Here is a 14,341-nt window from a genome sequence, read left to right on the forward strand (position 1 = left end):
TTTCAGAGTTTCTGAATTATAATACAGATACATGATCTCTCCAGTTTCGTTTTTCCCCATCATCTCTCTGAAAACATAGTTCAACAAACTCTGAAATGATATGACCAAATTAAAGCAAGAGTTACTGCAGCAAGATCTACAAGAAAGGAGAATCGCCAGAAAGCATTGCCTCAAAAAGAAATGTCCAGCCCTTTTCTCCTCGGTTGAAAGAATGTATGTATAAACACAAGGCCACCATTTGGCCTACATCAGCCCTTTGTCTCGTCAAGCCCATGCACTATAAACAGAGAGAGACAGGCTTTACAGACTCCGCTGCTGGCCCACCATGCAGTTGATACATGACTCGCTACAGCCTAACACCGCTACTGAAGTACAACAGAACACATGCAGAAGTGACAACTCAAAGAAAACTGCCCGCTGATTAATAAAGGTGACTCACATCATGCAAAACACAGGATCAAAATCAACTTCAGACACACAGAGGTTATAGCAACGCCAGGGACAACACAGGTTGTTGATTGAATAAGAGGCACGACTGATGCAGGTTAAATCGGCTCCATCAGTATCCATTCAGCTTGCTGATTGACTGAAGGTGGAGGTGGCAGAGGGGGATATGTTGTACCAGTGGATGCAGGTGGCTGTCATTCATTCACGACCAGACTGGGGCAGAATTAAGAGTACAGAACTAAACGAGGGTCCAGCCAGCCTCATCCATCATGCAGGGACTGACTCACACACGCCCACACACACAACAAGGAAATCACCACAGTAAGCCCATGCAGAAATCCTGGCTTAAAATGGCTTGGCTCGAGAGATCCAATATGGACGATTGGCAGATTGACACCTCGCTCAAAATAAATAAATACATAAAAAAAATGAAAACCAAAAATAATCAAAAGAAATATCATGCACCTCCCCCCCACTTTAAAAACTCAACACGTGCGTCAGTTTTTAAAAAATGGACAAAGACTTTACATAAGAACTACAGTGTACAGTTCTTTGGTAAGAATCCAGACTTTAATAAAGAGAACATGCGTTGGTGTTGCTGCGATTCCCAGCATGCTGCTGTTGCACCAGGAGCCATAAGCTTGTCACAACCACTTAGCCACAGCACTGGGAGAGGGGAACAGAGAAGGATTTCTAAGCTAGGGAAGAAAATAAGAGCATCTGACAGCAATCTGCCATGCATCATCCTTTCACCGCGTTCCTCTCATGCCCTCCGGTGCCAGCTACACAAACATCATTTCAATCGGCGCAGAAAAAGTTGTAATATCAGTGTGGCTACAACTTGCACATCAGTGGCAAAAAGAGGTGAAGAGAAACAGAGCTTAACGTCAAAAAATGATGCAGAGAGGAGGAGTAACCAGCATGCCTTACGTGGTGTTCTTGCACCCCCAACCTTTCCCGCCACAAAACAAAAATAGGGGAAAAAACTAAAAATAAGTCAGTTTTTTTTTTTTTTTTTTAAATTAAAAACATTACAAAAGACCAGGGAGTGGGATACCAGCGGGCTGCATCAGAGCATGTCACTGAGGGGAGAATGGGAGCTAGCTAGCAGAGTCAGTGATCAGGCAGAATTACGATGGGAGCACAGAGAGAAGACAGAGAGAGAGGGAGAGAGAGAGAGAATGGAAAATTACCTCAATCTTACGACCTTCCACCAATGTGCCGTGGAGCCTTTCCCTGGCTTTCTCTGCATCTGCGCTGGTCTCAAATGTCACAAAGCCAAAGCCCTGCGGTACACGGCAGAGGTTACAGAGGTCGATGGTGAGAGTGGTGCACAGCAGAAGGGATTTTAGGGAGGGGGAGACCATGAAACAGGATGTGTACTTTTCAACTTGTGTTTTACACATTGAGCTACACACTGACTTTGTTCGATAAATTCACATTGTAATCACAATATCCCGATTATTTGCTTTCCATCTGATAAGGAGGTTGAGCAGTTTTGTAAAATGATTCCCCCTGTGACATGTTGATAGCAACAGTCCACGGGGCAACCGTGCAGCGTGGGAAATATAGTCAATACTCAGGGAGGATTGTGGTCTTGTTATGCAGTTGGGCCAAGAGAATCACATGGCCTCTGTGCACTTACCTTGGAACCCCTCTCATTGAATATGATCTCTACATCCAGAATCTTCCCAAATTGCTGCAAATGAATTTGAAGAAAGATATTAGGAAACCACAAGAACCCAGCCTATTCAAAGGGGCATTTTATTTAGCTTAACATTTCAGAACCATCTCAGGGTCCTCATGAACCGCTTGGTTTAGATCTCAATCATTCAAAGTAAACCTCACTGCGTACTCAAAAGCCTCTGACATCAAAGTGTGAGTTACATTTACTTTGCACTAGGGGTCACTATTACGTTTCTAGTCCATAGCATTTCAATGTATCCCTTCCCCTCTGGTTTTCTACCCTTTTGCTCTAAACTCTGTTCTGTCCCCCTTTCTCTCACATGGCCACTCTTGCTAACACACTGACACATATAGCTAACTGCGCTCTCAAGCACCAAAAGAAAACCCATGAGTGTCTCTTCTTTGTGTCAGCCAGGCCCTTTTGTCCCTCCCTACACCCCAGCCCTGGTGACCCAGACCCTCCCCTGCAGACCAAAGAGGCCTAGACTGATTTATTGATCCTGTTGAAAATGAGGCCCCCCACAACATTCCCAGCTCCTTACCCCAAACATCTGCCTGAGATCAGGGTCCCGGAAGCGGAAGGGGATGTTTGAGACGTGGAGGCGTTTGGGGGTCCCTTTGGCCTCTGTGGGGTCTCCCACGGACCCTCCTCCTCCTGCCCCTGTCCCTCCTGTACCGCACTGTCCACCCACCTCAACCTGGGACGTCTCCTCTGTCTTTCCCTGTGGGGAGAAAGAGAGAAAAGAAGGGTTGAGGAGGGAGAAAGAGGTGGAGGTGAGAGAGTGTGCAAAATGAGGAGAGAAAAAGAAGGAAAAGAGAATAAGATACAAGTGAAACGAGCTTGGCGCTAGTTACATGCTTGTCAGCTGTGAGCATCTTGGCAAATAATTTAACAAGGATAAGCACCTCTACATCTCTACTCTTTTAGCAACACCACTTATAGAGTTTACAGTCTTGGATAACATCATGACTACTGAGCGAGAGACCGATAGACTGGGCATTGAGAACAACAAAACGTACTGATAATCTCATTATGTAAGATTAAGTGTCATTAAGTGCATTGAAATGTAACGATTATTGCAAATAAGTTCAATAAAAAGTGTGGATGTTTGATAATATAGCAGGCTTGAGTACTGTAATTGCATGGGTCAATCTTCATTATACATTTCTTTAATAACTGATATTAGGCGAGGTTGTAACACGTTTCAGCAGTTTGTAACTATTTTTTTTAAGTATTACTAAAATTTAGGCATGGCATTTAAAACTAGCAGTTTTCAATAAAGCTGGTTATTTTGTGTTCAGTGAAAGTTTTGAATGATTATTAGGGACTCTGGTGCTATGTTATGTCTTTTTACAATGGTGTTTGTCACACGTTTTATCTTCAGTGTGATCCTACATGACAGGCCAACAGCTGGCCTATAAAGGTTACTACCATAGGCATTTCAGACTTGTGCAGCACATCAAGGACCTAATAAAACTCCTACAGTCACTTAGCGACTTCAGTAGATCTAGTCTAGATTAGATGCTTTCCATACGGTGAGTATAAAAGTATGAGGGGAAGAGAGAGGGAGAGGATGAGAAGTGTATTTTTTTTCTTGAGGACCAGTTTCACTGAATACCTCTAGAACAAATTATCATTTTAGATCAAGGAGGAATGAAAAAATGATTAACACAAAAAACTCAATATCCCATAAACCCATAAACTACAACAGTCAAATCCATTCAACAGTTAAACTACTAAGCAAGGCTTTATGAACACTCAGTGTTGTGCTTACATTGTTGTTGTTGGTGGTGGTAGTGGTGGTGGATCCATTAGTGCCAGCCCCTACCTCTGCTGCACCTTGGCCCCCAGCACCAAACAAAGCCCCGGGGCCAAACTCTGTCCCCGACAGCCCGTTCTGAGGAGGGGGCGGAGGGGGGAACGCTGTGAAGGGTGGGGCCACCAAACCCTCCTGTCCTCCTGTCGAATCCTGAGAACCCTGCAGGGAGGAGGGGAGGGGAGGAGCAGGGATGGGAGGGAGGGGAGAGAAGAGAAGGACAGGGTTTAATATATATATTTGGTAGCTCTTCTACAGTGGCTGTGAACGAGGGGGTTAAAAACACAGCAATCAAATTTCACTCTCTCTCCTCCTCCCTCCCTCTTCACTCAGTCTCTCCCTCCCTGCCGTACTCTCCCCCTCCCTCCATATCTCTGACAGGCATGTGTTTTCAGTCAGCCGACCATGAAATATTTACAGCAAACACATCTATTATTAAGAGTCAGAAAATTTGATACACAGTCTGAGGTACAAAGATGCTTGTTGGATGGATGGATGGAGAGACAGAAGGATAAATACTTACGCTGACACATTTACAGCTACTACCATATGCACTATGAGAGCACGTGTTGCTGTATTTTCGGGCTTCTATTAGATGCCATCTATAATTCAGATGAATTGTGTATCAGCTGGGCTCTTGCAGAGGTGCTGCGGGCCATTTCCTCTATACTGTTACAGCTGTATCAGTAACAGCAGTACCACCTACAGATTCTTAAGAAGTGTGACACTCCTGCACTGCACACACCTTGTCCTGTGTGTGGTGACTCTGCAATATTGCATGCTTCAATCATTTCACACACTCAAGGGCATCCTGGAATAAGTTCCACAAAATCCCTTTACAGGAGTGCGAGAGAGAGAATGGATGGCCAGGGAGATGTAACAAGAACGAACAAGTGTAAACCGAGAAAGAAAGGAGGTAAAAAACTAAAATCCATTCAGTTTGGGGGTCGGGACCACTCCTTCCACAGGGCCACACCAGGTCAGGCAGGATGACACACACCATCCGACACCATTAACCACTGGTCTGGTCTCTGCCGCTCTGCCGTGGGCTGGATCTGGGCTGGGTGAGGCCTGGAGACACTCTGTCTCCAGACAGCCTTTTTAATTAGACAGAGTAACTAAAATGTGTTGCCGCAAAGCAAATGAGCTCACTCTCCCTCTCTCTTTCTTGCTTTCTCTAATCCTGTAGCCTGACTGCTCACTGCTCTCCTTCTGCAGCAACAACCTCACAGACACTGACTGTAAACAGCCAGCTGAGGCTAAGGCCTGTCTGCAAGCCGGAGTAGACAGACAGCTTCTGGGGTCTGGGCCCGAGAGATAGAGAAAGCATCAGAGAAGGCTGCCTAATCCAAAAACAGGATGGAAAAATCTAGGAAAGTCATCCTCTTCCACACTCTCATTGTGGCAATGCTGAATGCATGTTAGGAAAGAATGTGTGAAAGCTGATTGTGTTTTGCATCCGCTACAGTTTCTGTGCCCTAGTGATAAAAGTGGAGCCATCAGAAACCTGTATAAGAGACGATAAGCCATTAAAATTCATTGGGTAGGCCTTAGCATGCACTAGCTACCTTAAATCAAAGACTAAGTCTACTTGTTAGGACATGTGAGCCCATAAACATGCAGTAGCCTGTAGTCAGCCACTAAAGGGTGTGTACTATAGGCATATCCCAGCCCAAGGCTGAGTCACACACACCAAAACTGTTGGGGAGAAGGAGCTGGAGAGTGATTCTGTGTGTGAGTGTGTGAGTGTGTGAGAGAGAGAGAGAGAGAGCGAGAGAGAGAGAGAGAGAGAGAGAGCGAGAGAGAGAGAGAGAGAGAGAGAGAGAGACAAGGAAGGAAGGAAAGACAGATGGAATGGAGAATGTGAGAGAGAGTAAAAAAGATAGAGGAGAGAGAAAAGAGCGACAACAGAACAAGAGGGTCAGAGCTTGTGATTAGACAGAGCTGGTATTAGGCGTAATCATGTCATTCTAACAGGAGTGCTCAGCAGGGGTTTTGCCTTTTAAGTCTCACTGAATGAGAATGTCAGTGACCTGCGGTTAGCATTCCTACTCTGAGATGCTTCATCAATATGCATGCCATAGCCTGGTCACCTAGTTGTTTTCAGAGGCTGCTTCGGGCCCCCAGATTGGATAGTGGAGAGATAAAAATGGGTCCCAAAATTATCCTCGAGAAGCAGCTCATGGTCTATCATAGGAAAATTACAAGTCTGTATGAAGCTGCTTGTTTATCCTGCCGTAGCACTGTTCCTAGCTGAATAAAATACCATAAAGCCTAGCACATGCTTAGGCAATTCTTTGAATCAACTAGCCTAGATGTTGTTACATAAGCCTCCACAATAACCCACATAATCAGTGATGGGAAAAAAATATTTTAGATGCTATAATATTTAGGTCCCTATAGCAAAAGATTAAAAGAATGCTGTCTTAGTGTTTGTCGTCATGTACAGTATGTATATGATCTGTGCAGTATCAATTGAAAGTTGCTCATAATGTATCCATCCACTGGACGGTGTGTAGTATATGCTGAAAAATAAATGGATGAACAGACTGATGGATGGATGAATGAATGAATGAAGGGAAGGAAGGATGGCTGGCACTGGATAGCTGAGTATTATTGGGTAATACTGGGTGCAGGCAGGAGAGTACAGCCATTAGTCCACACAGGCATTCCTGATACACTGACTACAGAGCAGGACTGCCCTAGATGGTAGCATCATATAGTCATAAGGAGAGAGCGAGAGAGGAAAAAAGAAAGAATGGAAAAAGAAAGGGGGGGCTTAAGGGGAGGAGAGAGGGGATTATGGAAAATAATGACACGCTCTATTACAGTTATGTTTGGTCTCATCTTATCACAAACTTTCCAGACCGAATTTCGACATAGTGAGATAAGATAGAGAGCCTTGGCTTAATCTCTGGTACATTTAATTAGCCTAGGCTTCACATTAAAATGACATGAAAACTAAACGATCTGACGAGAGCTGAAAACATAGCGGATCAAGTATCATCTGACAACGTGGTTTTTTTAAATCAACAGTCTGATATTACCAAGCAAAAGGACCATCTGGTGTAGGACCTATTCATCCATCCTGTTTCACTCTCGCTTTATGCATGCACACACACACGCACACAAACACACAGCGGAAGCACAGTTGTGTTACCTGAGACACCATATGTTTTTCCATACACCAAGAGGATGAGGGGGAGGGAGAAGCCTTTTCAGGGCAAACCTTTCAAGCGTTCGTCTGTGTCTGTCTGCCAAAAGCCCACTTTAGCCTAGCCAACCAGGTAAAGCGCACATCAACAACAGAAAACACAGAATGGACGGCTGAGTTGGTGATGCTACTGCAACTCAACGGACAGAGTTGGTTTACTCATCAATCATAGAAATTTATGAGAATTAGCCTATTTGGTAAACTAGCTATTGTCTGAAAAGTTGCCTGGCTCAAGATAAAAAATACTGTATTCAGCTTCTTCTCCCTCTGCAATCCGTCTCTTTTCCTTTCCTGTGGTTGGAGAAGTAAGTATGCCTCCCTTCATTTTCCCCCCTCCTTTTTCCCCTCCCCTCTTGGTTCTGGCCTGCCACGCTTGATGAAAGCCAGAAGGAGTTTTTTTTCCTTTCAAACCACCGGCACCCGCCCCTCCAGTCACTCACAGCCTCTGCTGCACTGCGATGCCAATCAAAAGCACAGGCCACAGCCCATCTCCTTATAAGGCTGCCTCTGTGCAGAAACTCCTGTCGCTACTTCCTGACTGTCAACCAATCAGATCAGGCTAAGGTTGTTCCTTGGAGGTACATCAGTAGCTAACTGGACCAGACTCTGTGGGCACAACACCCAGGAAAACACATGGACATGCATTTTAAAAGGAAAAGGCACCTTGTTGCCTTGTTGAGAGCTTTTAGTTGAAGTTAATGCAGTCAACGCTTAAAGCAGTGGTCAGTGATAAAACAGAAGACCTCTTAATTTTGAGTCTAAATTGAGTCACAGAGATGTGCCATACAATACAAGCAATGGTCATTTGTTAAAAATAACGAGGCAAAAGATGACATTTTTCTCAAGTTCTCCCTGAAATCAAGGGGATACATGTCATAATTTGTGCCAACAACCAGGATCCCATCTGCTTTAATCCCTCCTCAACTGCAGAGACCCAGGCTAACACGATGCAGTCTGTCAAAGTCAGCGGCTCTGAGGCCCTGCTGAGACCTGTGACATACAGCTTGTCTCTTTTTGACAGTCCAGATCATCATCACCATCACCATCATCATCATTATCATAATCACACTGACAGCCCTTTCTCTAAAAATCAGAATCACTCATCAACAAGTACAATAAATGTACAGGAATCTGTCTTCAGACTAACCAGAGATGGAAGTTCAACAAGCTCACTAGCCTAAGGCCAGAAATGTTCCTACCAGCCAGACTTTGAATGGAGGGCAATGCAGAAGACGTGGCGTTGGCAAGAAAATAGCCCCATCAGGATAATGTCTAAAAGTTTTCGGTCCATCCCTCATTACAAATAAATCCTTTACATAATATAGCCATCTAGTTCAGATAACAACTCATTAACAGCTTCCCATAAATAGGTTCTGGTTTCTCCTCCTAGTCACAGCGAGTAAAAAAATATTAGTTGCACCTTCTTAATATTGAGCTGAAACTCAATTTGTTTCAAATTAGCCCAAACACCTTTAATCTGTTTCCTCCCCTTTACCTACATCTTCTCTTCACAAAGGCAAACTATAGCTTTCACCTGGATTCACTGAACAAGTATTTTGGTGAGAAAGCAAGTGGTCTAAACATGCCTGGGTCGAACGATATTTGCATTTTGCAAATAGATTTTAGTGTTTATTTTAGCCAACTTATGTGCCTGATTATGTGCCATACAGGACAAAACAATAGAAAGTTTGAAAGTTGAATAAGTATACTTTTCTACCCACATGACATCTGCCGCAGTAAATCCCACCCATCTGGCACTCCAATTAGGTTAAAACCAACGGCAAGAATCATTTGCAACTAATATTTGACTCTGGTCTAGTGTTAATATTTTATACACTGCATATTTAATATATTTCAATGAGCCTGAGTCCCAAGGTTAGAAACTGATGAGCCTATCTTGTCAACACCTGGAAAAGAACCTACACTGCAGGTGGAGTTTCATGTAGACGAGCCTTCAGCCAAAACACGGTGAGACGTCTGCAGTGTTTCTGATAGATGATGAGCAAGGTGAACCCAGTCCAAACAAACTTAACCTCTGTCTAGCTCTCAGCCCGGCTTCGTCCTGAGGCATATATGGTGTCTCATGTGTTAGGGGTATGACTGCCTCTGCAGCACTGTTGTGCTCACTGTCATCATGATTACTTTAACATCTCTTGAGGTTTACTGGAAGTTTTGGTTTCACTAGACTTCAAAACCTAATACCAACACTGACTGACATTTACATTTAAGGGATTTACCTGACTTTTTATCCAGATTATCCAGGACCTTTTATCCGGGCTCTCTTTTGCAACAGTAGAATAAGATTAAAATCCTAGGTCACGATCAATCCATACAACTAATACTAAGGAGAGAAAAAATCAAAGGGAATGTGAATCTACAGATGTTGCCACAGCAGAATTCACACTTTTCAAAAAGCTTACTACACTGCTGCTGCCCTGGTCCTCCATCCACAAGAAGAATTGTTTGGAAAATCCTACACTGCTAATTCTGAATAGGTGCAGCAAAATGGGGAATTTGTACACTTTTACCGTCATCTTGGGAGAGCAAATTTGAATTTACAACCCAGTGGCAGATTGTACCCAGTGACTTACTGCGGCAGTAGGCTAGGGTGCAGTGTGTGCAGAGGCAGAGCAGTGCCACCAATGCTGTTACCAAGCCATAGCGGGAGTAGGGAGATTAGGAGACACCGCATACATTCAAGACTGCACTGCACCACAACTGTGCATAATGTCACTCGAATCTGTGTTTGGGTATGTTCATATGTGTGTGTGTGTGTGTTTTCACACCTCAACACCCTGCATGGGTACACCTATGGCAGTGGCAGTTAGGGCGGTATTAGGTTAGTGCTGGACAATACCACAGTGGCTAGATGGCCAGTGTGAGAATAGTTAACCAGTTAATCCTGAGGTGGACTAGTGTCACACAGTGCATTAGGCCACCAATACTGCCAGCTCTGCACTTTGGGTTAGTGCTAAATGCGCAGTAACAGGTGAGACTGTGTGTTTGTGTTTATGTGTGTGTTTTCTTGTACCTTGACATGGGGGTGGAGGAGGGGGGTTGAAGTGTACTGGGTAGTATCTGTCACTTTCTTATGTGCGCAGCTATACACACAAACAAAGAAACACCCATAATCCTGCCAGGTTAGCACTTTGGGATAGTGCTAAATACGGCGTAACAACTAAAACTGAATGTGTTCGTGTGTTTATGTGTGTGATTTTGCTGTACCTTGACAAGGGGGGGTTGTAGCATAGTGGGTAGTATCCGTCACTTATGCGAGTGCAGCTACACACACAAACAAAGAAACACCCTAATCCTGCCAAGTTAGCACTTTGGGCTAGTGCTAAATGTGCAGTTACAAGTAGGATTGAGCATGCATCTGTGTCCCTGTCTCATATGCGTGCAGCTACACACACAAACAGACACACGCACATAACCCTGAGGGTAAAAGGCTTGGGTGGGGTTCTCTTGCAAATTCCTTAAAGCCCTGTCCTCCTCTGGTGGCTAACCAAGCAGAGACGTGTGGAGATAATATGGGAGCTGGAACTGCTAGGCAGCCTAAATACACAGATGCCACTCACTGCCTAACATCCTGCCAGTCATCCTGCCACTCAGTCGAACAGCGGCTTGGCTTGACACCTTTCCTCAGTGGCTTAGCGCTAAGCAGGTGTATTAAGGTTAATTTATGGTTCAACGTCAAAATGTCGCCATAGCTACACTGTAGGTGTCTGCGGTGCCGGCGTAGCCTGCAGAGCCATCTTGCGTGCACCACCCCAAAAATGGAACTGCACGTAGGGCAGCACGGAAGTAATAAAAACGTAATAACAATAAAAACTGCCATCTAGTGTTTCAGCAGTCTACACGCAGAACCAGCAGCACAGAACTATGAAATGCTTGCGCCACTGTAGACAATGCAAGCAAGCTGCAGTGTCACTCAAATGCAAAACTCTATTTCGGCCTTTAGAGGGATGATGTAACATCTCATCTGTATCTACACATACAGAGATGTAGGGCTAAGGAGGGGAAAAGTGTGCTAGATACCCACTAAACCACATATTTTTAGACCATTGGTGAACCAGATTTTGTATTTTTGTTGGACTGTAAAATAATAATAATGATAATAATAATAGGCTCCCTGCTGCGATGATGTTAGTTGTGTCAACTTTGACATATTTGGCTGTCTGTAGTGTCAGCAGACTGTAAAATGGTGAGAGTGATAACTTTTTAATGCATAAAGAGAGACTGGTAGTTGCAACACTAAGGATTTCACTGTAACCCTTATCCATAGCCTATTCTATAGAGACATGTCACCCAAAATACAGAGCAGTAACATTAACTTAACAGAGGACAGGGTGACAGGCTAGTGGCGTGTCACCTTTAAAATGCATTCCCACATGGAACTGCCCCCCTCTCCCCCTTTCTAGTTACTACCCCCATCCTCCATTTGGCGTCATTCTCTTTGAAGAGGAATAACGTGTTTGGCTAACAGCTGCTCTCGCCTGCGGGGAGAGGAAAATAGAGGAGTGAGAAGGGGAGAGAGAAAGCTCACGAGGGAAAGAGAGAAATGTGAGTGCGGGAGTTTTAAGAGGTCTTGGGGGAGATTCCACCCATGGCTAACTGACCAATCAACTCCAAGACCACAGAAGCTCAGAACCTTGACCTGCATGTGTGTGTGTGTGTGGTTTCATTGTACCATAAGACAGCAGCGTTATAGTGTACTTATTAGTAGCAACTATGTGTGTGTCTCTGTTTTTCTTGCGCCATTAGAAAGAGGAGTAGTAGAGTACTCATAGTAACAACTGTATATATGTATGTGTGTGTGTGTGTGTGTGTGTGTGTGTCTACAGTAACAACTGTGCCTTTGCACCTGTCTCTCTCAATCCAGGGAGAGATAAAGACTAAACTGCACCGACAGCTGGGAGGACAACAGAGAACTGCTCAACAAAATCATATCCTCCACCCCCTCATACCAACACATGACATGAGACACACACACACACACACACACACACACACACACACACACACACATACATACATACATCTAAAATGTAACATGGCGTTCTGTGCGGTCAGCATGGCAGGAGCATGCAGTGCCCGGCCAACATACAGGCGCCCACGCACACGTCAACACAGGCAATCTAAGACGACATGAGCAGCAGCTAGCCCCCCACCCACAACCCCCACTCCCAAACACACATACCCCCCATCTCCCCCCGCAAGGCCCTTAGGAACCCAGGACCAGGGAGCAGGACATGCCAGAACAGAGCCGGAGAACAGCTCTCATCCTCAGGCTGTCTCTCAGCTAAAGTAGCACAGACACACCCACCATATGCTAAGAGTAGCATAACATAGAACATCTACTGTATAAACATTGTATTCTACAGTGTTAACTATTGTTAACAGTCATAGCCACACACACTCATTTCCACTGCATGTGAAGTCCTGTTAACCTTGTGCCATGTGACACTGTGTATGTTGTCTCTGCTGCACCAATGGCCAAAATCCTGTGCATTTATTGTCCTGGGCCATTAAAGTGACATTGATTGTTCAAAGGCGTCTGGGTGCAATGAGTTAAAAGTCAAAGAGCCGAGCTGCAGGGACAAGCCCTGCTGTTAGCCTGATGCCCTGCCAACTATCTGACAAAGGCCTCACCTGGGCCAAGATACCACAATCCAATCAAAACAAACCACACAATAAACAGTACGCTAATCACACTCATGCTTTCGTGAAGCCAAAATTAAAGGACTAAGAAAAATCATTATTAATCTCTCTTGTTTTTCTAGTTCTTGCCATTCTGAGCCTGTGCAGAAAGTTGTTTACAGGAAAAAAAGGCTCCGTTTAAGAAGTGAACTTACCGGTAGCACTGCAGGGTAGTACAGCCCCATCATTGTCTGTCCTAGAGGAACAACTGCTGACGAGCTCTCCCCTTTCCCTTTTCTCCTCCTCTCCCCGTGTCTCTATCTCTCCTCCTACTCCTCTTCTCCTCTCTGCCTGTGCTCTAGGACCATGAGCTGTCGACCGTTTCAGTCCGCGTCTCTCGCACACATTCAAATTCTCCCTCGTTCACTCCCTCTTCCTCCTCCTCCCTTTCGTCGGCGTGCCTACCTTCCACTTCTCCACCACGCAAGCCTTGTGTCTCTGTCAGTCTCTGCCTCTCTTTCTTTCCCTTTCCTCTCCCTAGCCCAGCTCCACTGATCCCCGCTGGGCCTTTCTATCTCTCCCCTCCTGACAGCCTGAGCCTCTTCTTCTCTCCTCCTCTCTCTCTGTCTTCTCTTGCTCTGCGTCTGTCATTCACGGGCTCGCGTTACCCGTCCTGCTGCTCCCCCTGCTTCCTCATGTTCCCTCCCCTCTTTCAAACTTTCCCTCCCTCTCAGGCTCAGTCCCTCCTATCCATCAAAGCATCCCTCCTTACTTCTATCTGTCTATGCATCCATCCGCCCTATCTGTGCATGGAGTCTGGAGAGCTGCTGTTGTTGTCGTCTCAAAGCCCTGGAGAAAGAGGAGCAAGAGGAAGGAAGAAGATGCTGTCTTCTATCCACGCGCCTGGCTGCCTGGAAGTACAGAACACTAACGCTACCCCCACTGCATTGCAGCTTTTTTTGATCATTTATTTATTGCGTGGCAGCTTGTCAACTCCAGGAAGCAGCAGTAGGTAGGCCGGCCGGTAGACAGCTAGCTAGCTAGCTGCGTAGGTAGGCTCCTAGATCACCCTCTCCCTGCTGTAGCTGCCTTCATCACACAGATGGAAGCCTCACAATACTGAGGGAGCGCCAGCCCAGATCCTAGCATCTAAACCCCAACCTGCACATGAATCTGTATTACGCTGCATTGCGCCTTTTCCCTCTGGCTCGGGCTCAGTTCTCTTACTTCCCACCGCTGTATTGTTAGGGGGCGTTTAATTGGCCGAGATGAGAGTGCAGTTCCTTGTACTGCATTTTCATATGGGAGGGATTGAACTCTGCGGAAAAAAGCCCTGATGCCAAGCTTTCAGACATCTGCTGAGTCTGGCTAGAACCGGGTCCAGAGGGATGGAGGGATAGAGGGAGGGCAAGGGAGGTGATGCGAGGTAGTGGGAGAGGGGTAAACGAGGGGAGTTGGGCTGGAGTGGGGGATGGGGCTGCGGGTGGAGGGGCAGTGGATGCGAGCGAGAGATAACGGGATAGAGAGATAAAAGGAT

General features: G+C 45.4%; 1 protein-coding gene across 2 annotated transcripts in view; it reads right to left on the reverse strand.

Annotated features, from left to right (window-relative positions):
* LOC139638098 (RNA binding protein fox-1 homolog 2-like) overlaps window positions 1-13,410 on the reverse strand; it is a 31,242-nt gene extending 17,832 nt beyond the window's left edge. For both annotated transcript variants that reach the window (XM_071512131.1, XM_071512130.1), the window contains exons 1-5: window positions 13,020-13,410; window positions 3,909-4,112; window positions 2,676-2,855; window positions 2,093-2,146; window positions 1,641-1,733 (exon numbers count right to left, since the gene is read on the reverse strand). In XM_071512131.1, coding sequence (XP_071368232.1) covers window positions 1,641-1,733; window positions 2,093-2,146; window positions 2,676-2,855; window positions 3,909-4,112; window positions 13,020-13,052 — 564 coding nt within the window. In that variant the 5' untranslated portion in view covers window positions 13,053-13,410. The remainder of the gene's footprint in view (window positions 1-1,640; window positions 1,734-2,092; window positions 2,147-2,675; window positions 2,856-3,908; window positions 4,113-13,019) is intronic.
* Window positions 13,411-14,341: the final 931 nt, after the last annotated feature.

This window comes from Centroberyx affinis, unplaced genomic scaffold (assembly GCF_046629955.1).
Source record: "Centroberyx affinis isolate AG114_WGS23_722 - 3 ecotype Tasmania unplaced genomic scaffold, CSIRO-AGI_Caff_v1 ptg006109l_1, whole genome shotgun sequence".
NCBI lineage: Eukaryota > Metazoa > Chordata > Actinopteri > Beryciformes > Berycidae > Centroberyx > Centroberyx affinis.